The sequence below is a fragment of the Chrysemys picta genome, chromosome 7, assembly GCF_011386835.1.
Source record: "Chrysemys picta bellii isolate R12L10 chromosome 7, ASM1138683v2, whole genome shotgun sequence".
Classification (NCBI taxonomy): domain Eukaryota; kingdom Metazoa; phylum Chordata; order Testudines; family Emydidae; genus Chrysemys; species Chrysemys picta.
Window position 1 is genome coordinate 49,551,288 of NC_088797.1, and position 25,770 is coordinate 49,577,057.

The 25,770-nt window shown below is 51.0% G+C and overlaps 1 protein-coding gene across 4 annotated transcripts; it reads left to right on the forward strand.

The window, feature by feature from the left end:
• Nucleotides 1-1,656: 1,656 nt before the first annotated feature.
• On the forward strand, nucleotides 1,657-25,770 carry ZMYND10 (zinc finger MYND-type containing 10). 4 transcript variants are annotated; one of them, XM_042861792.2, is made up of 12 exons: nucleotides 1,657-1,772; nucleotides 2,944-3,052; nucleotides 4,284-4,400; nucleotides 6,941-6,994; nucleotides 9,801-9,953; nucleotides 14,545-14,633; nucleotides 15,239-15,339; nucleotides 16,603-16,775; nucleotides 17,735-17,860; nucleotides 23,429-23,550; nucleotides 23,938-24,063; nucleotides 24,934-25,770. In XM_042861792.2, exons 2-12 carry the CDS (start codon nucleotides 2,981-2,983, stop codon nucleotides 25,031-25,033), a joined length of 1,233 nt encoding a protein of 410 aa, XP_042717726.1. In that variant the 5' UTR covers nucleotides 1,657-1,772; nucleotides 2,944-2,980; the 3' UTR covers nucleotides 25,034-25,770. The 4 variants fall into 4 exon arrangements, with proteins under 4 accessions (XP_042717726.1, XP_065407453.1, XP_042717727.1 ...); XM_008164189.4 differs by lacking the exon at nucleotides 1,657-1,772 and adding an exon at nucleotides 2,176-2,336; XM_065551381.1 differs by lacking the exons at nucleotides 1,657-1,772; nucleotides 17,735-17,860 and adding an exon at nucleotides 2,173-2,336.

The window sequence follows — 25,770 nt, forward strand, 5'->3', positions numbered from 1 at the left end:
GGATGGGGCATGGGAGTCCCAGGGGTCTGTCTCGGGGTGGGGGTGTGGATAAGGGTTGGGGCAGTCAGGGGACAGGTAGGGGGTAGGGTCCTAGGGGGCCAATTAGGATGGGGAAGGGTCTCAGGAGGGGGCAGTCAGGGGACAAGAGGCAGGGAGGCTTAGGTAGGGGGTGGAGTCCTGGGGGGCAGTTAGGGGCAGGGGTCCCGTGAGGGGACAAGGAGGGGGGGGAGGGTTGAGGGTTCTGGGGGGGGGGCAGGAAGTGGGAGGGGGTGGGGCTAGGGCAGGGTTCCTCCCATCCTCTTTTTTACTTGCTGAAATATGGTAACCCTAGTTTTGGCCCAACTATTTCTTCTCCAGCCTCCCAGCATCTCCCATAGCAGCTGGGAACGAAACACCTATGCTTGCTGTTCTGTGGATCTAGCAGCAGAGGGTGCTGTAGGAGTGGAGTAGCCAGGTTAGGAAACGGGAGGCGGGGGCTGAGTGAGTGAATCGTAATAAAACTGTTCAAATTGCATTTTGAAGTTTTGGTGAATTTCCAGTTTCATGGAGGATGGAAACTGGGGGTGTGAGCTGGTGTTCTAATGGGACTAAAATGTCATTGCTTAGAACTAGTCTGGCTTTGGTTATGGGGGCGGTGTGTGGGAGGGAAAATAGTTAACCCTCCCCTGTGGGTTGGGCCCCAAAACTGGGTCGCCAGAATGCTTCAAAGGGTATCATGGCAACTCCTGTCCCATGGGGCCGGCTGGGCTCACCTCCCTGCTCCAGGCACTGCAGCGTCTAGAGACACTCAGGTTTGGCCCAGCCGTCATGATGACAGGAGCCCAGGTTGGCCAAATTTGAGTGAATGGCACCACAACCCCACTCCAAAATTCCACTCACACAAATTTGGTCCAGTCAGGGGGCAGGGCAAAACCGGTGGTTGCAGCACCCGGAGCGGAGAGCCAGGCCCAGACAGCAACACAGCTAAGTTTTGCCACTGTGGGGAGTGCTGAGCAGGACCCAATCCCCCAAGGGGGCAGAAGCTGACTGAAACCACTATAGGGCAGGGCTGTAACTGGGGTGGGGTGAGCAGGGGCAGCTGCCCGGGCCAAAAAGCTGCAGGCGTGGCTCAGGCTGGTGACGCCAGGGGATTTGGGGAGGGAGTGCCACCTCCACCCCCTAACTCATCTCAGTGAGCCACCCAGCCTCTGTGTGTTGGGGAGGGAGCCAAAAAATTGGGGAGGGGGGCTGACTCACGATTCAGTTGTTGATTAAAGAATTTGACCATAATTAACACACAAGGACTTTAATGGTTCCTAACCTTCATGTGCAGTGTGGGGGCCTCGAATGCAGGAGCCCTAGGCTGGGACAGAGGAACCAGAGAGGGAAATGGACCAGGCTAGTCCCTCACTGGACAGGCACAATGGAATGTAACAACCCAGCATGAAGTGTGTGTGCATGTGTGTGTGTTGGAGGGGAGGGGAAGGACTGGGAATACAGTAAATTGCAAATTAACAGGGACAGAACTTTAAAAATACTGCTTGGGTCTGTACCAAGAGGTGGTGCCTGCTCTTCATCTCTCCCTCAAGGGCACCCTGTGCCCCCCTGGTATTGTCAAGTGCCCATTGGTGTGGGAGCAGTACAGGGGCAGGGCCTCTCCAGTGCAGTGAGAAGACTGGGATCCATTGGTGAGGGAGCAGTGCCAGGGGATGGGGACAGGGCCTCCCTGGTGCCTGTTGGTGGAGGAGCAGTGCTGGGATACATGACAGGATCTCTCCGGAGCAATGGGACAGGTAGTGGATGAGGGGGAGCAGTGCAGGGATACAGGGCCTCTCCAGTGCACCAGAGGGACTGGTGACCATTCGTATGGGTGCAGGGCCAGGGTACAGGGCAGGGGCTCTCCGGTGCAGCGAGGGGACTGGTGCCCATTGGTGGGGGAGCAGGGCTGGAGTACGGGGGCAGGGCCTCTCCCTCCGAGCACACCTGTGCCCCCAGGTGCAGAGGGCACTTGGCTCTCTGCTCCCCTCGCACTGCCCCGTGCCTGCGGGCGGGGGAGACGGACCGGTGTGTGGGGAGCCCTTGGGACTCGGGCAGGGGGCAATATCCATGGGCTCGCAGCCGGGTCCGAGGGAGGGGCAGGGCCGAGCCCGGCGCTCCTAATGGGACGGATTGGGGGTTGCCGGGCGCGCGCAGGCCCCGGCTCTCGCAGCCGCTTTCCAACCGCCCGCCCCACGTCGGTCTCCATGGTGACGGCGTGGGGCCATGGCGGAGGCGGCCGCGCTGCTGCTGCCGGGGGAGGCCGAGGCTCTGGTGCAGGCGCTGCGGAGCGGCTCGCTGCTGAACACCGGGGACCACGGGTCCGAGACGGGGGGTCCCCCATGAAGCCGGGCTGGGGGGAGGGGGGTTAAGGAGAAGGGCCGTGGGGCGCGTTCCTGGCAGAGTTGGGGCCGGGTGTGGGAGAGTCCCCCGGAAGTTAAGGGGGCGAGATATGGCGTGCTCGGGGTGGGGGGTAAGGAGGGGGGTCTGATGTGGAGCGGGGTCCCCAGTTGAGTTGGGGGGGGCGTCCATGGGGACTGGAGGGGAGGGGAGGGGGCAATGTGTGTGGAGTCCCTGGGGGGATAAGGAGGGGCGTGGAGTGTCAGCGGGGGTTGAGTTGAGTGGGGGGTTGTGGGGGCCGGGGCAGATGTGAGTCCCCAGTGGGTTTGAGGGGTTGCTCTTCAGGCACAGGTGAGCCCCACCATATCTGGGGGAGTGGGCCTTTGATTGGGGGAAGAAGCCCTCCAGTTCCAGGGGAGGCACCTCTTTGGGGATGTGATGAGTCCCTCAGAGGGGGACAAGCATCCCCCTGGCTTGGGAGGTTGTCTCTGAGTGGGGAAGGTGGCATGGAGGGGGGCTGGGGTACCAGGTGTGCCATGGGATGTGGACACTGACTCCCCTCCCCCTGCTCTTGCTCCCGCTCCCTAGATGGCTCCGGCAGCACGAGGCCATCGAGAAGCTGAACATGCAGGCCATTCTGAGCGCCTCTGCCAGCCAGGAACAGCTCCTCATCGAGCTGTTGGTGAACTATGCCAAGGTGAGCACTGTGCAAGCCGCTGGGGGATAAGAGCACCCTCCCCCATGGGGACAGCATCCAGTGGATGAGACAGAGATGGAAAGCTCTGCAGGGCCCCATTCACCCTTCTCTGCCAACCAAGCCTAGGCAATCTTGCCCCCTACAGTGCCTAGTCCAAGTGGGCTCCTGCCTCTTTCTTTGGGGAGATGCATGCACTAATTCACCTTACTATCAGGAAAAGTGTCCTGATATGGAGCCCAAATTTTCTTTTGTTCAAATACACTCTGTGGTAATCAAATTCTCTCCCTGCTTGGCATCTGCACCCCTCCCAATACTATGTAGTCAGCCCTGTCTGTGGCACTGCACTCTGGACCTCAGTCATTTAGCCACATTATAGATTCATAGATTTTAAGGCCAGAAGGGACCATTCTCATCATCTAGTCTGACCTTCTGAATAATGTAGGCCACAGAGTTTCACACAGTGATTCCTGCATCAAACCCATATCTCATGGTTGAGTTAACGCATACTTTTTTAGAATGAGACAGCCAAGCTTGAGTTAAAGACTTCAAGTGACAGAGAATCTACCACATTCCTAGATAAATTGTTCTGCCCATTGTTAAAAATGTGTGCCTTATTTTCTAGCCTAAATTTGTTACATCTTTGGCTCTTGTTCTCTCCTCCCAGTAACCCTTCTCAGTCCCCAAATCATAGTTGTTGCTGTCCTCTGTACTCCTTTTAGTTTGTCTACATTCTGAGTACAAAGGACCCCAGAACTGAACATTGAATGCAAGTTTGGTTGTACCAGAGAGGGACTGTTGCTAAACAAAGTGAGTCTCTGTCCATGAGATCATGGGCTACGCTTATCTCTGATGTAACACTGAAGTCATTGGAGCTTATCTCAGAGATAAATTTGATCAGTTGGAAATGTTGCTGCTGTATTAGGAAATAGACTAGCAGAACTCTGCCTCCCTCCTTTACCTGCACCAGATGCACTGTCCCATCTTACCCAATGGAAAGGTGGGGACAGATACTGATTTCAGAAATGACTGTCAATGGGATGAAGCAGATAATACGATGATGAGGCACATGAAAATACCTAGATGAACAGTGTAACAAAACTGCCAACTAGGAGAGCTGCAGTTTGTCCCAACATCTTCTCCTCTAGGACTAAAATACTCGTATGGCACTTGGCTTCTCTGTACGTTTTCTCTTGCCTGAAAGGTTTCATTTTCCACGGTCTATTCTGTCCAGATCCCTACTCTCATCGAGGAATTGATCTCTGTGGAGATCTGGAAGCACAAGGTGTTCCCTGTGCTGTGCCAGCTGAAGGATTTCAAGCCAAAAAGCACCTTTCCCATCTACTTGGTGGTAAGTACAGAGAGGTCTTGGAGAACAAACACACAGTATTCAAGTGCATTGCCATGATCTGGAATGTCCTGCAGGGTGGTAGCACTGCATGGTACTTCTGCTTCAACAGGCATGCTTCACAAGACACCTTGTCCATATTCCATTAAGGCTTTTCATATGGTAGCTGCATGTGAGTCATTTTCACAGGCAAAACTCTTACGAAACACAAATTCTGTCAGACGGTCACTGTTCACAAGGGCTGGAGGGGAGAGAAGAGGTTTTAGGGAATGGCTTAATTATAAAATAACTTATCCTTATTTACATAGGGCCTTTCTTCTCAAGGATCCCAAAGAACTTCTCTTCACAAGGCTCACTTCCCCCACCTTTGAAATGCTGCCACCCCTGTAGTGGAGCATTGCAGCTGTTTAACAGCACACACAGCAGCAGCACTACGTAAGTTTAGGACAGGAAATGAGGAAGGATCTTCTATCCAGTTGAAACTACAGTGGAAATTTTGACAGACAGCAGAATGTAATCACCTATCCTAGACTTTGGCCAGGACACTGGGGTAGCTGCTGCTCCTTTAAAAACAGCCATAGAATCTTGAATGACCGAAAGTTCTCAGGGCTGATCATTTACATTTAATTTAAGCACTGAACATGTATGGTATTCTGGCCATTTAACATGGCACTAAAAATCTCTTGCTTCTAAAAACAGAGAGACCGTCTTTTCTGCTGAGTTTCATTGCCTTTTAGTTAGCACAGCTCACAGGTGTTCATGCTGTTGATTGACAGGACTCCACACTGTTTGCACCCAGCACATATGTGGAGGAAGGACAGTCCAGTAAATTCTTTGGGATTCTAAGAAATCCTTCCACAGTCCTGTCTGCCCTGGACACTTCAAATAGGGCCGCTAGCTAATGTTGGATCAGGGGGCACTTTCATAGGAATTGTGATAACAATAGACACTAAGAGTCTATCTAGTCCAGTACTCTGGCTCTGATAACAGCCAAAGATGGATATTTTAGAGCAGTGGTGGGCAACCTGTGGCCTGCGGGTCACACAGGGTAATTCGCTGGTGGGCCCCCAGACAGTTTGTTTACATTTGCACGGCCGCCTGCAGCTCCCAGTGGCTGTGGTTCACCGTTCCCGGCCAATGGGAGCTGCGGGAAGCTGTGCAAGCTGTAGGGACGTGCTGGCCACCACTTCCCACAGCTCTCATTGACCGGGAACGGCGAACTGCAGCTGCTGGGAGCAGCGGTCGGCCATGCAAATGTAAACAAACTGTCTGGGGTCCCGCCAGTGGATTCCCCTGACAGGCCTCAGGTTGGCCACCTAGGTTGACCAGATGTCCCGATTTTATAGGGACAGTCCCGATTTTTGGGTCTTTTTCTTATATAGGCTCCTGTTACCCCCATCCCAATTTTTCACACTTGGTGTCTGGTCACCCTATGGCCACCACTGTTTTAGAGGAAGGTGTAGAACTTCCTCCCACGCTACCTGTAATGCCACCAATGTGCTCTTGGGTTTCCAGGCATCTTCACAGCAACATCTCCTGCCATCTGGTGGGATCTCTTGGGTTAGCGTTTCTCAAATGTGGCCATCGTGGCCGCATGCGGCCACCAGGGGCTTTTCGTGCAGCCACAGCCTCCTGGGAAGTGATTGTTAACACTGCTTTGCCCCCTTAAACATACAAATATCACTTTTCACAGACGCAGACTTACTAGTTAGCAAGTTTTAAAAAAAGCAACCAAAAATGCAAAAGAAACAACAACAACAAAAACAGGAACGTGCAAAGCACATTATTTGTTTCTATTCTGTTTAGGTCTAGCAAAGAATAGAGACAACTATATTATTTTTATTATTGAGTCTGCAATAAAAATTTACATAAATAAATTACAATGATTTGGACGTGTATATGTGCATATTTATTTGTTTTTCCTAAAGTTAATTAAGTATTTTAGGAAAAATTGTCAGAGTGGCCATCAGCAAGAGTTGGTGTCCGCACTTTGTGGTCACCCAAAAATCTCTTGTAAGACCCCCAAGGTGACTGGAAAGTGGTGGCCCTTTGCTGCTTTAAGAATTTCATTAAGAGGTCTTCATTGGCCCTTTTGGTGGTGGGACTGATCTCTGTAGCAAAAGTCACACCTGTATCTCAGTGCACTAGTATTCTTCTAGTGAAGCCAGGAAAACTACTCCAGTAGAGGGGCCATACTGGCCACCTGCGAGGAACCAGAGGGTATCATTTGCATGATAAACTTGCAGACTGCAGTGATACAGGGGTTCAGACTCTGGCTCCCAGTTTGCAGTGCTCCAGCCTGCTCTCAGATGATGATGGAGCATTGCTTGCTGGGAGTCAGGACCTGTAGTTTCCACAGGCCACATATCTGTATTAAAAATGAGGCTGGCTAAGGACTCCATGGGTTACATTTGCCTCATTGGCTGGGGTTTTGGCTGCACCTGTATTGGGGGCTACCTCAGTTACAGGCTGGATGTATATTACCATGGGCACTGTAGACGATGTTCCTCTGACCTTTGCTTTCTCTCCCCACATTCCCTCAGCTGCACCATGAAGCTTCTATTGTCAACCTCCTGGAGACAATGTTTTTTCACAAGGTAAGAGATGAGTTCAGCTGTGTTAAATCAAAGGCCCCAGAATGGGGAAATCCCAGATGTGATTTCAGGTCATGCATATGAAACATGGCAAACCTTTCCCAAAAGTTGAAATTAGAGAGGCAGTGTGGTGTAGTGGCCGATCATGGGAGTAGATTCCAGACCTGTGATGAAGTGGTAATTTTCTGTAGTAACGCCAATATTTAAAAAGGGCTCTAGAGGTGATCCCGGCAATTACAGACCAGTAAGTCTAATGTCTGTACCGGGCAAATTAGTCAAAACAATAGTTAAGAATAAAATTGTCCGACACATAGAAAAACATAAACTGTTGAGCAATAGTCAACATGGTTTCTGTAAAGGGAAATCGTGTCTTACTAATCTATTAGAATTCTTTGAAGGGGTCAACAAACATGTGGACAAGGGGGATCCAGTGGACATAGTGTACTTAGATTTCCAGAAAGCCTTTGACAAAGTCCCTCTCCAAAGGCTCTTATGTAAATTAAGCTGCCATGGGATAAAAGGGAATGTCCTTTCATGGATTGAGAACTGGTTAAAAGACAGGGAACAAAGGGTAGGAATAAATGGTAAATTCTCAGAATGGAGAGGGGTAACTAGTGGTGTTCCCCAAGGGTCAGTCCTCAGACCGATCCTATTCAACTTATTCATAAATGATCTGGAGAAAGGGGTAAACAGTGAGGTGGCAAAGTTTGCAGATGATACTAAACTGTTCAAGATAGTTACGTCCAAAGCAGACTGTGAAGAACTTCAAAAAGATCTCACAAAACTAAGTGATTGGGCAACAAAATGGCAAATGAAATTTAATGTGGATAAATGTAAAGTAATGCACATTGGAAAAAAATAACCCCAACTATACATACAATATGATGGGGGCTAATTTAGCTACAACAAGTCAGGAAAAAGATCTTGGAGTCATCATGGATAGTTCTCTGAAAATGTCCACGCAGTGTGCAGAGGCGGTCAAAAAAGCAAACAGGATGTTAGGAATCATTGAAAAGGAGATAGAGAATAAGACTGAGAATATATTATTGCCCTTATCTAAATCGATGGTACGCCCTCATCTCGAATACTGCGTACAGATGTGGTCTCCTCATCTCAAAAAAGATATACTGGCACTAGAAAAGGTTCAGAAAAGGGCAACTAAAATGATTAAGGGTTTGGAACGGGTCCCATATGAGGAGAGATTAAAGAGGCTAGGACTCTTCAGCTTGGAAAAGAGGAGACTAAGGGGGGATATGATAGAGGTATATAAAATCATGAGTGATGTGGAGAAAGTGGATAAGGAAAAGTTATTTACTTATTCCCATAATACAAGAACTAGGGGTCATCAAATGAAATTAATAGGCAGCAGGTTTAAAACAAATAAAAGGAAGTTCTTCTTCACGCAGCGCACAGTCAACTTGTGGAACTCCTTACCTGAGAAGGTTGTGAAGGCTAGGACTATAACAGAGTTTAAAAGAGAACTGGATAAATTCATGGTGGTTAAGTCCATTAATGGCTATTAGCCAGGACGGGTAAGGAATGGTGTCCCTAGCCTCTGTCTGTCAGAGGATGGAGATGGATGGCAGGAGAGAGATCACTTGATCATTGCCTGTTAGGTTCACTCCCTCTGGGGCACCTGGCATTGGCCACTGTCGGTAGACAGGATACTGGGCTAGATGGACCTTTGGTCTGACCCGGTACGGCTGTTCTTATGTTCTTATTTTTGTGAATCTTATGTGTGCCTCAGTTTCCCCTATATTTTGCCTGGCTACCTGGGGAGGGGGGAAGAACTAAGTCTGCTGTCAGGGCCAGTTAAGAGAGCTAGGTGGATGTGTGTAACCTAGCTGTCTGAGCTTGAATGGGTCATTAAAAAAAGGACTGACTGAGGCCGACCTCATATCAACAGAAAATCTGAGATGACAGTGGAAAGCCCAGGCACCAGGACATTTACACTAGCAACCTACAGGGAGATGGATTCCCCCACCTCACAGCAGGGAAGTTGGGCACAGACCCCAGCTCTGGAACAAAGGACTGAAAGGTGTGAGGTGGGGGGATAAAGTGTTGGCGGAGTCAGGACTCTCATCTGGAAACTGACCAAGGAGGTCAGACTGTGGGGGAGAAACAGAACCTGAGCATGGGATTCACTACAATTTGACTGGGGCTCTGGACTGACCAGAATGGACTATACTTTAACCTTCATTTTTCTGTGCTAACCTAAGGACTTCCAGATTCTATGTGCCTGGTGACCAATAAATGGTTACCGTGTTTTTAAAAGGCTGCCTGTGTCACTATAAATACTGAGAGCATTGCACCCTGAAGGGCTTAAGTACAGCCTCCCACAGGTCTCTGGCTTGTCTAGATTCACTGCAGGGAGCCACAGAGAGAGACAGGGGACGCTGGTGCCAAAGTCCCAGGCTTGGAGGTCACAGACCTTTCCCTGTGGGATTGTATGGGCCCTTGGAGCCTGGCATGCTAAAGCTGTCACTCCCAGGAGACTAGTGATAAACTGGGGCATAGACCAGACCCTCTGACAAGGCCCCCACTGAGTTCTAGTCCCACTTCTGCCAGTTTAAAGATAAAACATAAAACCCCAGACAATTGAGAGTATGGAAATACAGAAGGCAACTCAAACAACCCATATCTCTATGTTCAGCCTGAAGTCATAAGGTAGATCTCAATCAACCCCCTGTGACACTGAGGTCTGCAGGTATTGGTGCAGTTGGACTGGTGTTTTCTAATCAGAAGGCCATCTGAAAAAGGGAATACCTTCTCCTCTCAAACAGCACTCTGCCACCCTCTTGTTGTGTAGGAGATCTGCGAATCAGCTGAGGACACCATTCTGGACTTGATTGATTATAGCTACCGGAAACTGACCCTGCTAGCAGCTTGGAGCACCAACGGGGAGTTTCCAACCCACGAAAAGCTTCTGCCTGAGGATCTGACCAATGCATCATCAATGCAGGTGGGTTAAAAGTGCAAGTTTCCAACTTTCAGCAGGTCTATCTGACCTTGTACCTTGGAGGGAAGTTAAATTTCCATGACTGGGAAAGACCATAGGTATAGCCATGAAGGCCCTCGTATCCAGAATCTGATGAATAAATCCACTCTACTTCAGCATTCCTCTACATGAATTTGGTGTTGGTGGAGGTCTCTTGATTGGTGATTTGTTCTCCCTGGCCACACAATAGCAGATGTAAAGGTAGCCATCTTACAGCAAAAAAACTTCAGGACCAGACTCCAAAGAGAAACTGCTGAGCTCCAGTTCATTTGCAAATGTGACACCATAAGATCAGGATTAAACAAAGACTGTGAATGGCTATCCAACTACAGAAGCAGTTTCTCCTCCCTTGGTGTTCGCACCTCAACTGCTAGGAGAGCACCTCACCCTCCCTGATTGAACTAACCTCGTTCTCTCCATACTGATTTATATCTGCCTCTGGAAATTTCCATTACTTGCATCTGAAGAAGTGAGGTTCTCACCCACGAAAGCTTATGCTCCCAATACTTCTGTTAGTCTTAAAGGTGCCACAGGACCCTCTGTTGCTTTTTATAGATTCAGACTAACACGGCTACCCCTCTGATACTTGTTCTCATTGGTGGCTCATCATGAGCTGAGACAGTGTGTGTTTTCCCACTCTGTCCTACAAGTGTGCTTCAACCATGACTTTATGAGATTCTCTCTAGGGGCAAGAGGGCAGTTCAGTTTCTATGAAACATTGTGTTTTTGACCTGTCTGCTAAGACTAGGAGTGAGGGAGCCAGTCAGGGTTAATTGCAATGGTATTTTTTTGAGATCTCTATAGGTTTCCACTTGGAACTGGCCTAAGACTCATTTCACACTGGCCACCCAACGCCTATGAGATGGTAACAACTCAGTCTCTGCAGTCCTAGGCCAGTTTTGAACCAATGACCTAAGAAGAAAAAGGTCATACCCAACCTCCTGAACCATTCCCAGTTCTGGGTGTGTCATTGTTGTTGCTCCATCGCTTGTTGCTTTTTCAGTTGCATTTTGGTGTGAGATAGTATTGTGCATCTGGGATTATTTTTTCTCAGCTCTTAAAATTCTTCTCTGTAAACAGGACATCAGAATCTTCTTTTAAAATGGATTTAAAGTGAGACACAGCAACCTCAGCAGTCGTCTCCAGAATGGCATTCACCCTTTGGCCTCCTGCCCAAACTTATGCTCATCTTTTAAAGCTGGAGAGGAAGTCACGGGACTCCTGAGAACAATAGGGAAGTGTTTCCCCACTGGGCATTTTTGTTAACCCTTGGAGTTGGCCCAAGGGAGAATGTCAGTCTTAGCTATTGCAGTATTGAAAACTACTTATTCTGTGAGGATTCTAAGACCAGAATGGACTATTGTGATCATCTAGTCTGATCTCTTGTATAACACAGGCCAGAGAACTTCTCCAAAATAATTCCTGTTTGAATTAGCATATCTTTTAGAAAAACATCTGTCCAGTTTGCTCAGGCCCAGTCCAGTCTCTGCTAACTTTATCCACAGCCATCCTTCCATGTGACAGAGTTAAACCAACAACAAACTTGCTTTCTTTTCCATGATGGAGCCGATTATTACAGTATTTATTATTTGTATTAACATAGGACCGAGGCACCCTAGTCATGGACCAGAACCCTATTGTGTTAGGTACTGTACACACTCAGAACAAAAAGACAGTTCTTTCCCCAAGGAACTTACAATCTCAATATAATTCAAGAAACAACAGATGGATACAAGGTGAGTGAGGTAGTATCTTTTATTGGACCAGCTTCTGTTGGTGAAAGAGACATGCTTTCGAGCTACACAGCTCTTCTTCAGGACCTGCAAACAACTGATGGATACAGGCAGAGCGGGAAGTACAAGGGATCAATGAGACTGTTTTGGTCTGCATGATGGCCATAGTCTCAGCACACCAGCTGTCTAACCAGTGAGGGTAATTAACCATTGGAACAGTTTACCCAGGCTTGTGACTGATTCTCTGTCACTGACAATTTTTAAATCAAGATTGGTTTTGTAAAAGGTCTGCTCTAGGAATTGTTTTTGGGTGTTCTATAGCTGTGTTATTACAGAAGGTCAGACTAGATGGTCTGTCCCTTCTGGCCTAGGAACCCTTGAACCATTGTCAAGTTTTTTGTAGGTGTCACATCAAAGGAGAGTTTTATGCAGGTTTTTGAAGGTGGATAATCAAGTGGCTTTGCAGATGCTTATGGGGAACTCCTCCCATATGTGAAGGCCAGCAAGGGAGAAAGCACAAAGATGCTTGTTTGGAAATTTAACAAGTGGGCAATGAAGCCTGGCTCCACCGGCTGATCAGAGGCAAGAGTTGATATATGTCAATAGCATATAGGACAATGGTTCCCAAACTTGTTCCACCGCTTGTGCAGGAAAAGCCCCTGGCGGGCCGGGCTGGTTTGTGTACCTGCCGCGTCCGCAGGTTCGGCCGATCGCGGCTCCCAGTGGCCGCGGTTCGCTGCTCCAGGCCAATGGGAGCTGCTGGAAGTGGCGCGGGCCGAGGGACGTACTGGCTGCCGCTTCCAGCAGCTCACATTGGCCGGAGCAGTGAACTGCGGCCACTGGGAGCCACGATCGGCCAAATCTGCGGCTGTGGCAGGTACACAAACCAGCCCGGCCCGCCAGGAGCTTTCCCTGCACAAGTGGCGGAATAAGTTTGGGAACCACTGACGTAGGAGATGGTAGGTAAGGTGGGGATAGGCTGTGAAGGGCCTTGAAGGTGAAGACAAATAGCTCCTATTTGCAATGGAGAAAGAGGAGCCAGTGGAGGAACTCAAAGAGAGGAGATGTGGTCAAAGTGAGGTCTAGGAAAATGATCTTTTCAGTCAGAATGCTTCTGCATAGCAGGGCAAGATTGCATTTGTCAAGGCCAGAAGAGGATGTTGCTGTAGTTGAGACGCAAGATGATGAGAGTCTGGGCAAAAGTTTTAGCTGTGTGGGTGGATAAGGAAGGTCGTATCTTAGAGGTATTAGGAAGGAAGAATCAGCAAGATTTAGACATAGCCTGGATGTGAGGACCAAGAGAGGGCTGAGTCAAAGATGACAACCAGCATTTAAGCCTGAGGGAGGATGGTGGCAGTGTTCACAGAGAAAGAACGGAGGGAGGGAGGCTTATGGGGTGGGAAAGATTAGGAGCTCTGTTTTGGTCATGTTGAGTTTAAGCTGATGGTTGGACACCAACATGGAGATGTCAGAGAGACTAGTGGAGAGTTTAGTTTGGACATAAGGAGACAAGTTCTGAATGGCGAGGTAGATCTGTGAGTCATTGGCATAGAGATGGTAGGTGAAGTCATATCCATTGCCTAGGACTGCAGTTGCTTTAGAGCACAGCATTCTCTGTCATCCTCCCTAGCTGTCTGCCCTGATCGCTCAGCTCCCTATTCCCCTAATGCAATGGAATCAGACTCTCGTAGACTTGAATGCCCGAAGGAACCATTATGATAATCTAGTCTGACCTCCTGCACATTGCAAGCCACAGAACCTCGCCCCCTCCCCACTCCTCTAATAGACCTCTAACCTCTGCCTGAGTTACTGAAGTCCTCAAATCATGATTTAAAGACTTCAAGTTGCAGAGAATCCACCATTTACACTAGTTTAAACCTGCAAGTGACCTGTGCCCCATGCTGCAGAGGAAAGCAAAACCCCCCTAAGGTCGCTGCCAATTTGATCTGGGGGAAAATTCCTTCCCAACCCCAGATATGACAATCAGTTATGTGGGCAAGATCCAGCAGCCAGATATCAGGAAAGAATTCTCTGTAGTAACTCGGAGCCCTCCCCATCTAGTGTCCCATCACTGGCCATTGGAGATATTTGCTGCTAGCAGTCACAGATCGACTACATGCCATTTTAGGAAGCCTCATCATACCATTCTCTCCATAAATTTATCAAGCTCAGTCTTGAAGCCAGTTAGGGTTTTTGCCCCACTGCTCCCCTTGGGAGGCTGTTTCAGAACTTTACTCCTCTGATGGTTAGAAGCCTTCGCCTAATTTCAAGCCTAAACTTCTTGATGGCCAGTTTATATCCATCCACTCAACCTGGGGAGGCTCCAGACGCGGGATCATGACATTCGAGTTTACAGAAGGGATTCGGGGGGGATATCTGGAGGTGGGGTCATGCTAATGTTCGGATCTCTCAAATGGTGGATCAGGGCAGTTACTCCTTCCTTGGGCTGGACTTGAGCCCTCAGCATCAGGACTGGGTAAATGGTCTGCCCTGCTGCGACCTGGCTGTATGTGACACTGCCAGCAGTAGCCTATTGCATACTTCATATGGGGAGCCTGGTGCATTCATGTCATGGAATAGCTGCTATCTTCAGCAGTGCTTACACCATTCAGCTCTCCGTCACTGTCTTGTAAGAAAGGCGTTTGTGTGACTGCAGTTTACATTGATCTTGGAGCAGGAATCAGCATTATGTGACTTGGGCTTCTTAACGAGTCCTTGGCTACTGAGAGCCAGCTCATATGCTGCCTCCTTTGTTACTCTGCAGAAAAAAATCTAGCCCTATATCTGGTGTGCTTGTGAGAGTCTGTGCTTTCACCCCCTAGGAACTACAGAAGCAGGCAGAGATGATGGAGTTTAAGATCTCCCTGAGGGCTCTTTCTGTGCTCCGTTTCATCACTGATCAGGTAGACAGGTAAGCAGCTGGCTCACAGGAGAATCTAGAGATGAGCCTAGGAACTGGGGTGGAGTTGTTTAAGTCATTGCACTGGTCTGCGGGTGTCAGTCCTCCTGTGCTCAGGGACTGGGAGCATCAGTTCTGGTGCTAGTGCCCTGGTGTCTGGATCCTGCTGTGTGTAGTAGCTGGATGTGCAGATCATAGCACTACAGTTCCGGTGTGTGCTTCCTCCTGTTCTCAGTAGCTGGCACTGAGAACTCAGTATGCTGATTGGCTCTCAGAGTGAATCTTGCTGGGCATTTGGTTTGCAGATCCATCCTAGCAGCTGAAAGTATCAAACCTAGCACCAGGGTCTGGATTTGGCTTTGACCGATGGCTGGCTGTGGGATCCTGGTACTAGTGTCCTGGTGTGTAGATCCTGTCATGCTTGGTGACTGGTTGTGTAGATCCTGGTGTGGGATCAGGCTGTTCTCAATGGCTGCTTGTGTGGATTTTGCCCCGGTCTGACTGTATTTTATTTGGTCACTTTTGCTTCTTCCCCAGAGCCTTGGGGACCATTTGTAGCTGATTTTGTACTGCTCACAATAGGTGTTTTCACTAGTTCCTCTCCTGTTTTTTTCCAGTTTGCCACTGAGTGCCCTGACACGGATGCTGAACACTCATAACGTGCCCTGCCTCCTGGTAGAGCTCCTGGAGCATTGTCCATGGAGCCGCCGTGAAGCAGGTATGAATCATGCACTCATACCTTTAGTGCATCCATGGGGCTGTAGCATTTTTTACCTGGAGCTCCATCTGGTAGGTGGTTCCCATATAGGGAGAAATAGCTGAAAGCTCCTCCCTAGATTCAGTTCTCACTCTCCATCTTTCACATGGATTTCCATCTGGCCTTCCCATCTCCCTCCCCTCCCATCCAAGTACATGGGATCACTTCCTGCATGGGACTGTATGCGCCCATTGGCTCAGCTCTTGAGCAGACACCGCTCAGCTGGGATTGAGGAGCTGCGCTTCCAAAAATGGACCCTGCTTGTGGCTGTCTCTCATCTAAATCTGGCAGCTCCCAAGCTGATGTCCCCAATGCAGTAAAAGAGCACAATACATCCCTAATGTATCTGCCAGCCCCCTTCCCCTATCTCCTCATGCTCTGCAAGCAGCAACAGGATCTGCTTAGAAAGACCTGATTATCAGCCTACTTCTCCCTGGCAACTATGCCCTCTTCCCACCCCTGCTGTGTGCACTGAGGCCCTATCCAAACTGGAGTTCCAACCAGGTTTAACAAGCACGCTTCCAGGCCACCTTAAACTGAGTTCTCATACAGTGGATCAGATCAGTGTTGGCAGAGTTAACCTGGTTCAGAACCAGGCTGGCTAGTCCACACTAGCATTACAGGGGTTCAGCCACAACCAAGTATAAGCATGGTGGTTAATTTAGTAGCAAGGCCTATGTAGGCAGGACCACTGGCTACACAACACATCCCTTGAATGGCAAGTAAAGGCAGGTAAGTGTGGGAAACACAGCCATGATCTCCTCCAGGAATCCAAGCTGCTCCCAGAAGCTACACATCATCTTTCTTCGCTCTTGCCTCAGACCCACGATCAGTTCTTCCGTTTCTTCTCTTCCCACAATGACCCTGGCCCTAAGCATTGTCTGCTATTCCTGAGTGAATGCACAGATGATAAAACCATGGGCTCTGTTCATCTCTCTTAGATCCTTATCTAGCCCCCATCACCTTTCTCTGAGCATCTTACAATCTTTTAATATGTTTAACCTCATACACCCCTGTGAGGTAGGGAAGTGCTATTGGCCCCACTTTACAGAGGGAAACTGAGGTGAAGAGAGACTAATTGACTCACCCAGGGTCACACAGGCAGTCTGTGTTGGAGCAGAGAATTGAACCTAGGTCTGAGTCCCGCCTGGCACCCTAACCATTGGGCCCTCTTTTCTCTGGTGTCTCAGTCTCACCCTCTGTCTTACTGGCTGTGTCTCTCAGGCAAGCTAAAGAAGTTTGAGAATGGAGTGTGGCATGTAGTGCCTCCTGAAGACCATGTGAGGATGACCAAGCTGGATGGGCAGGTGTGGATTGCCCTCTATAATCTCCTCCTGAGCCCAGAATGCCAGCGGAAATACAACTTGGACGGTTTCAACAAGAGCCAGCTCCTAAAGGTACATAGTATGCATAGCCTGTACATATACCCAGCATGGTGCCTAGGCACAGGGAGGACTAGGACCTTCCCACAGGTATAGATACCCTCTTGTCTTCACTTTAAAAATGTGCCAGGTGAGCATTTCCTGGTTGAAACCGTATCACAAGCTGGGAAACACCATGTCGTCAGTTCCAAGATGGCTTCTTTGTTCATGCCAGTCAAGTTTAGAGGCAAATACCCCACCAACTGGCATGAATTCGCTCTTTGTTGATCAGCAGAGTCCAAGGACAGAGAGGGCCATGGGGACTAGTCTCATCCTAGAATGGTCTCTCCAGGCCAGGTTTGAGACCCATTGACAGGATGTGTTGGGAAACTAACACTGCTGCTGCAGTTTCTGTGGAGATATAGGGCTGCCAATCCACCACCTTAGTGAGAATTTCACAAGTGGCTTGCTGAGGTGGAAAGGTTTGTTTTATTGCTTTAATAAGGGTTATGCCATGTATGGATTTAGTGCCTGTAGAAGGATGAGTCTGAGATCACTAGAGCCATACACCATGCTGGCAGGTGCTATACAAACTTCCCTTAAATAGCTCTGCCAATGCAGCTCAGTCCCAACCCACAGCCCCCCACCTGCTATTCCAGCCCTGAGCTCCCGACACAATCCAGAAAATGTCCCTCAGTCCTCACCCATAGCACTTCCTGCAGTTCCAGGTACTGCAGGCTTTTGACACTGCTTAATACCTAGCTGTGCTGTCGATGTTGAGCAATGGAGCCCCGATGAATTTAGCCCTTGATTATGTTAACCCTTCTGTACACTCTTTCTCTTGCAGTTAGTTCTCTGCTCAGTGGGGCATTGCTGAGCTGACATGTGGCCACCTGGCCACTTTTCCATCAGCTTGTTTTTTAACCAGTGGATTATTTCTTTGCCTTGTTCTGATCTCTCTCCTTTCACCCTTCTCTCTCCCTCTCTGGGTTTAGCTCCGTGCATTCCTGACTGATGTCCTCATTGACCAGTTGCCAAATCTGGTGGAGATGCAGAGATTTCTGAGCCACCTCGTAGTGACAGAGCCTGTTCCACCCAAAAAGGACCTCATTCTGGAGCAGGTACCTCCAGCACCATCCCTCTCCCAAGGCCAGTCTGTCTCCTCCATTCCAGCTGCACAAGGCTGCTGCATTTCATTTCATATTGGATAGCATTCTGTAATCCCCCCCCCCCCCCCCATTTCCAAAGGCTGAGTATATTCCCACTGCTTGGAGAATGTGGTGCTGTGATGAGAGAGGGCACATGCCCTGGCACTGAACCTGTGCTTTGCACTCTTTTTTTACTGGCCCTACAACGGCATCCAGTTCTTCCTCACGTTAGTAATGGGCCTCTGCTCTATCAGCTGCCATCCCCTGAGGGGCTTGCTTCCACACAGGCCAGACAGGCAGCTGAGAAGTGGGGAGGTGATATGAGAGCAAAGCCAGAGTCACCGGAGCTCTGAGATGGAATTCTATATTATGGAGCGGAAGGATGGCTCAGTGGTTAGGGCATTACCCTAGGACTTGGGAGAACTGAGTTCAATCCCTGCTTTGCCACAGACTCCTTGGGTGAGTCATTCAGTCTCTCTGTCTGCCCCAGTTCCCCATCTGGACAATGGAGATAATAGCGCTGTCTGCAACTGGGGTGTATGAGGTCCGGATACACGCACTGTAGATTGTGAGGTGTGCAGCTACCATGGTAATGGAGGCCATATCGGTATCATGGGTCAAGTTGTGCCTGCCTTTTCTTCTACACGGTACCTGGATGGGAGCCTTGCACAGACTCCAGCTCTCACTAGCACTGCTCTCTCCGCACCCTGCTCCAATAGCGTCTTTGTGGATAGCCTTTGCTTCGTGCTGCAGCAGGGCTGAGTGGGGAGCAAGGCAGCAGCCAATAATTAGACACTGGGTTATAAACCTCATGATCACACTGACTCTTTATCAAGGTGTCTGAGTGGAGGGGGAGACACCAGCTGCCTCGCTGTGACAATTAACTCTTTGTTTACCATAACTCTTAATTTCCTCTCCATGTATGGTAGGACCAGTGGAAGAGTTCCTTATTATGCACTCTGCCCTGGAACAGTTGGCCCTCTACTCCAAGAGAGAAGGCCAGAAAAGTTGTGCCACTCAAGCAACTTGATTGCAAGTGCCTTGGTGTTAACATTGAATTCTGGGGAGTTGGGAGTTGAGTAAATGGTGAGGGATGGGGTCCTTGATTTTGTAGCATGTGCATGTGTAAATTGTATTGCATCCTTCACAGAAGCATATCCTCAAATGCTTTTATGGAGCACTTAAATACTAGCAGGGAGAGAAGGAAACCGAGAGGCATGTGCTGGGGAGAAGACAGGTGCATTCAGATGGGATTTGCAAAGAGATGGGAAAGTGGAGATTCTTCCAGATGGCAGGAGTTCCAGAGGAGAAGGCTCTTATACCCAGAGTGGCAACTTTGTGGAGGGTCAGAGGAGGCTAGTGTTGAGTAGAAGAATGGGACGGGAAGGAGGGAGAGAGACATTGCACTTAAAGTTGGCTCAAGGGGTTTAATAACAGAGGGCAGTTTTGACCTGGACCTTGATTAGACTGAGACGGGTGCTGTAGCTACACCTCTTTATGTGGGCCACCATCCTTCTGAACAGGCTGGAGTCCAGAGAGCTGGGAGGCTGTAAAGGATGAAGGTGTGCAGTAAGCCAAGGACCAAGGGATGATGATGATTTTGGTAAGGATGGAGTGGAGGTGGCTAAGGAGTCACTCTCCACTCCCACATCTGGCCAGCTCAGAGCAAGTTAGAATCATAGAAGATTAGGATTGGAAGAGACCTCAGGAGGTCATCTAGTCCAATCTCCTGCTCAAAGCAGGACCAACACCAACTAAATCATCCCAGCCGGGGCTTTGTCAAGTGGGGCCTTAAAAACCTCTAAGGATGGAGATTCCACCACCTCCCTAGGTAACCAATCCATTCCAGTTCTTCACTACCCTCCTAGTGAAATAGTGTTTCCTAATATCCAACCTAGACCTCCCCCACTGCAACTTGAGACCATTGCTTCTTGTTCTGTCATCTGCCACCACTGAGCTCCATCCTCTTTGGAACCCCCCTTCAGGTAATTGAAGGCTGCTATCAAATCCCCCCTCACTCTTCTCTTCTGCAAACTAAATAAGCCCAGTTACTTCAGCCTTTCCTCGTAAGTCATGTGCCCCAGCCCCCTAATCATTTTCGTTGCCCTCCACTGGACTCTCCAATTTGTCCACATCCCTTCTGTAGTGGGGGGACCAAAACTGGATGCAATACTCCAGGTGTGGCCTCACCAGTGCCAAATAGAGGGGAATAATCACTTCCCTCGATCTGCTGGGAATGCTCTTACTAATACAGCCCAATATGCCGTTGGCCTTCTTGGCAACAAGGGCCCACTGCTGACCCATATCCAGCTTCTCATCCACTGTAAACCCCAGGTCCTTTTCTGCAGAACTGCTGCTTAGCCAGTCGGTCCCCAGTCTGTAGCGGTGCATGGGATTCTTCCTTCCTAAGTGCAGGACTCTGCACTTGTCCTTGTTGAACCTCATCAGATTTCTTTTGGCCCAATCCTCTGGACCCTATTCCTACCCTCCAGCATATCTACCTCTCCTCCCAGCTCAGTGTCATCCGCAAACTTACTGAGCATGCAATTCATCCCATCATCCAGATCATTAATAAAGATGTTGAACAAAACTGGCCCCAGGACCGACCCTGGGGCAGTCCTCTTGATACCGGCTGCCAACTAGACATCGAGCCGTTGATCACTACCTGTTGAGCCCAACAATCTAGCCAGCTTTCTATCCACCTTATAGTCCATTCATCCAATCCATACTTCTTTAACTTGCTGGCAAGAATGCTGTGGGAGACCGTATCAAAAGCTTTGCTAAAGTTAAGAGTTAGCAATGCAGGGGCTGGTAGCTATCGCTCTGGAGAATTTTGTGTGGCCCTTCAATGTGCTGCCATTCTAGCCTTGTCAATCTCCTTTTCAGCTTGCATCGCTGGCCTCATGCATGTAATTGGAATTCAGCATCTTGAGTGGGTTGGGGGAAGCCAGCTGCAGTCACACATGCTGATCACGCATCCTGCCGAATGAACTCACCCACTGTCACTGTGCCAAGCGATGATGAAAAAGTCTTTTTCCACTGGTTGCTTCTCAGAGAGCAGTCCTTCTCTCGCCTTCTCTGCTTGGCTGTTTTACTCTGCAGGGATGACAGCTCCTTTGAAGTAGCAGCTTTTCTTCTGGAGCCTGAGCTCCGTGCTCTGTTCTTGGGTGGCATTTGCTCTTTTGCACTGAAAGGCTCTCGTGAGGGTGTTTCTGTTCAGAGAAATGATGAGTGGAAAAAGTTCTCAGTTCTGGGAAAAAGATCAAATCAGGCAAGAGATTCTGGGAGCTGGGTCACCCTCCCCCAAGCTTGGTGAGAGTGCTTCATGTTACTGGAATTCAAGCCTTGCTGCTGATCTCTCACTCCCAAGGATCAGAGGGAGGCATAGCCTTGTTTCACTTAGCCCTTATTGCCTCTGTCAGTGAAAGAATCTGAAAGAAGTCTCATCACCTCCATCCTCCTGGAGAGAAGGGACGCTGGGGCTGACATGGGAATTCAAGGGGTGTGTTGGTGTAAGGGAGGGAATTAGGAGAATTTAAGGAGGCAAATGTACTGGGAAGATGAAGCAGGTCCGGGGGATCAAAGCACCTCCCAGAATAAATGCTGTTAACAACTGAGCTTTCCCTTCAGTGTCATGCAACTAGGAGGCACGTGCTATGGCCTCTTCTCAATAAACGCTGAGAAGGGGTTCTTCTCATAGCAGACTGCTGTGGCTTCTGCAGATCTACCACATCTTCCTTCACCCCCTACATGCACAATTGGCAGGTCTATATGTGTACATCTCCCTTCAACCTGTACACACACAGATATGTCACATCTTCCTTCAACTCCTACACGTACTTGTGTGTATACACAGAGATCTGTCATCTTCCTTCATCCCTGCGCATGGGCGGCAGGTGAACGAGCTGTTGGGGGAGGCTAGCCCTGAGCCCCTCTGCCCGAGGCCCCGCACCTTCCGCTCCCCTTCTGCCCCCTCTTCCCTGCCAGAGCCCAGAGCACCCTCTGCCCCCGCAACTGCCAGCCCCCATGCGCGCCCCCAGCCCCGGGCAAGCAGCTTGGCCCCAGCACCCCCACCCCCAGCCCTGGCGTGCGGTGAGACTGGAGCACCCCTAGCACCGAGCAAATGGCTTGGCCCTAGCATCCCCAGAATGCTGGGTGGGGGCACAGCCAGAGTGCCCCCCAGCCCCAGGTGAGCGGCTTGGCCTCAGTGCCCCCAGCCCTGGAGTGCTGGGCAGGCAGGCAGCGTGGTCCCAGTGCCCCCACCCCCAGCACTGGGCGGGCGGTACGGTGTGGCAGCACCCCCAGCCACAGGCCTTGCGAGCACCAGCCCCAGTTTGCCTGCCCCAGACTCCCGGCCACAAAAGAGCGGGAAGGGGAATTGGAAGCAGGCAGGAGGAGGTCTGGGGGTGGAGTGCAGGCAGGGCCACACCAGGCTGTTGGGGGAGGCACAGCCTCCCCCAGCCTATGATACCCGCTGCCCATGCCCCTGGACACAAATGTGTGTACACACACAGCTCTGTCACATCTTCCTTTAGCTCCCTACATGCACATGTACACACACAGATTTGTCACATCTTCCTTCATCCCACACACATCCTTCATCCCTGCTTCTGGCTCTCATACAAGTCCATGCTCATCACCTGCCTGAGCTACACTGACCCTAGGCATTGTTGCTGCCCCTGCATGTCCTGCCCCAATCACCTCCATCAGGGCCAGCTTTAGGCCGATTCCGCTGAATCGGGCCCCGCGCCTAAGAGGGCCCCGCAGCTGTCCACCCCGTCCCCAGCTCACTTCCCCCTCCTCCCCTCCCCTGAATGCTCCGCCCCCTGCTCCTCCCCCTCCCCTGCTTCCTGCGAATCAGATGTTCGCGGGAAGTCTGAAAACAAGCAGGGGCAAGCGGCAGCAGGTAAACTGGGGCGGGGGCGGGGGGGGCTCGGCCCAGTCCAGCTTCGGCCGAGCACCCCCGATGGCTCCGGCTCGGCTCAGGTCCCAGGGCACTAGCCCCGGTTCCGGCCCAGCGCACCGGCCTGGCCCCGGCCCCGCGGCTCCAGCCCCGGCTCTGGCCGAGCGGCCCCGGCTCCGGCCTGCGCGGCTCCGGGCTGGGTCGGCTCGGGCCACAGGGCGCCGGCCCCAGTTCCGGCCGAACGCATTGCCCCGGCCCCGTGGCTCTGGCCCGGTTCGGCTCAGGCCCTGGTTCCAGACGAGCACGCCAGCCCGGCCTCGGCGCCAGCTGAGCACCCCCGGCCCCGGCCCGAGCGGCTCCGGCCCAGCTCAGCTCAGCTCGGGCCCCGGGATGCCAGCCCCGGCCCTGGCCAAGTGCGCCTGCCGAGCACCCCCGGTCCCAGCCCCAGCGGCTCCGGCCCGGACCCAAGCCCCACGACCCCGGCTGGAGTGCAGCCTGATTCCTGGGGGCGGGGCTTGGCAAGCCCCGCCCCCAGGAATCGGGCCCCGCTCTTGCTAAAGCCGGCCCTGACCCCCATATTGGCAGGCTTGTAATGCTGGGACACGACTCTCCTCTCACCCTTTTCGCTGTCCCAACAGGTTCCTGTCATCAGGGACCGCATTGTCAGAGAGAATTCTGGGAAGTGGCAGGCGATCGCCAAGCACCAGGTGAAGCACATGTTCAGCCCCTCAGAGGACGAGTTGAAACACCTGGCGTGCCGGTAAGACCCCAGCCCCAACCCTGAGCTCCCTCTTGCAGGAGAGCCCATTTACAAAGCCAGTCCCCATTTTCCTCTTGTGCCATGAGGCTGCTAGCTACAGGAGGCTCAGCACAGCCATCATCCCAATGAGCAGGGGCTTCTTGACAAGGGAAAATAACCAGCGTAAGTTTCACTGCCCTGGGGAGGACTGAGATATTGAGTGATGCAGTAATCCTAGCCTGCGGCAGGAGGTCCCTTTGGAGAGTGGAATGAGAAGGATAGCAGGGTCAGACCTAAAGGCTCCATCCTGTGCTGGAGGATAAGGAAGATGAATCAGGACAGGCACCACCTTTCACATCATGAGTCTCCTGCTCCAGGTGCTGATGCCTGCTTTCTATCCCCAACCAGGTGGGCGCGGACATACAACCTGGATGTGATGGAGGCTCTTGTCCCAGAGAAACCCAAATGTGGGCTGTGCGGCTCTGAGGCAACAAAGCGCTGCTCTCGCTGCCAGAACGAGTGGTACTGCAAACGGTAATGATTCTTAGCATTGTCTGATCTGTCAGAGCTCCCAGCTGCCCTCAGGGCTCAGCTGGGATCTCACCTCTCCCTTGGGCACGCAGCTGGTACTAGAATCCTACTGTGAGACCTGGCCGTGCAATGCTTGGACTTGGTCCTTTGTCTGGAGCAAGTGGTGCTCACTGTTACCTGAATGATGCTGGGTCTAGCAGCCCTGGCTGGTCTCTGCACCTGTCATGATGGGGGGTGTTATACCCCAGGCACCTGGGCTTCATGACTGTCATGGAGTTTCCAATCAGTGCATGAATTCACAGCCCTTAACCCTCTGATCAGCGTCACTGGAACTGTCCTTGCACCACAGTGAATCTCCACTGGGGTCAGTTATGTCACAAGCCGGGGCAGAAGCAGCCTTTCCATGTTCCCTTTTATGAAAAGCCCAGTGAATTTTGTGCTGATGCTGTAAGGTGTTGGGCTGATACCCCAGAGTCCCCTGTTTATCCACAACAAAAGCAGCAGTGTGAGCTTCCCCACCTTACCCTCTCCCCAGTGAATGTGCTTCACCTTATACCTAGAGGGAACCACCCAGGGTGGGAATTCAGTGGCCTTGGCCTCTTTGGGACTCCTTAGCCTCATTGCTGAGACTAGCAGAGGGGGCCAGTCAGTGACAGTGGCTATGGGCAATTGACCACTACAACTGATACCCCTACTCTGTTTCACACTGACCACTGAGCCACAGGTAGATGGTAACAGGTTTTGTCACTGGCTGGCCCTTATTTAAAGCAGACACGTAGAGCTGAAGGGCTCCATAGCGCATCCCAACCCCCTGACACAGTTTCCAATGTGTTCCTTTCTACCATTGCCCCTCTGTCCCCTTTCCCTTTGCAGGGAGTGCCAGGTGCAGCACTGGCAGAAGCACAAGAAAGCTTGCAACCTGATGGCTGATGCCCTGAAGAAAATAAAAGAGGACCTGAAAGTGCAGCCGTAATGCAGAGCCAGAGCCTTCCAAAGAGGGACTTCTCCTCCCAGGCATTCCAGCAATCCGAGAGCAAAGGGTCGCCAGTTAGAACTGGAGACAGACAGCTCCTTGTTCATCTAACCTGGGCCCAGTGCACCACTGCTGCCTGCCTCCTGTGTAACTGTGCATGCTGCGGTAGTGCATGGGCTGCTCCAGATCCCAGCCTTGCAGCCAAGGACAGTAGGCCCAGATCCGCTACTATGGGATCATGCTCAGCTCAGCAGGAGGCAGCAGCCACTGGCCAGCACAACTGCTGAGATTGGGAGCCTTGGTTCTCTCATACCCCATTCTGTCTCCTAGTTTCTGAACCCTTCCTTGCTTGAGAACAGGCTGCTCCTGACCTCGGGGACTCATTTATGCTAAGCAGCTTTCTCCGTGCTGCCACCCATGACTCAGAAGCAGCTTGTGTCACCGGGCATCCTGCCCAAAGCAGGCACCACCTGCCGTCATGCAGCATGGCAATGAGCGCAGATCTCGCCACTCTGCGGCAGCAGCACAATGGCAGCTGGCAAGTTTGGAACTAACCACTGACTGCTGCTCTCACTACCTGCTCCTGGGAATACACCATGGGCCTTCAGAAAAATACATTTTCTGCTCCCAGGGCTCAGAGGCCAGCAATCGCCGCACTGGGCTCAGACCCTCTTCTGCTGTGACTCCCACCTTCCCGCCCTATAATTTGTTCTCCAGTAAATGGGTTGAACCACTAA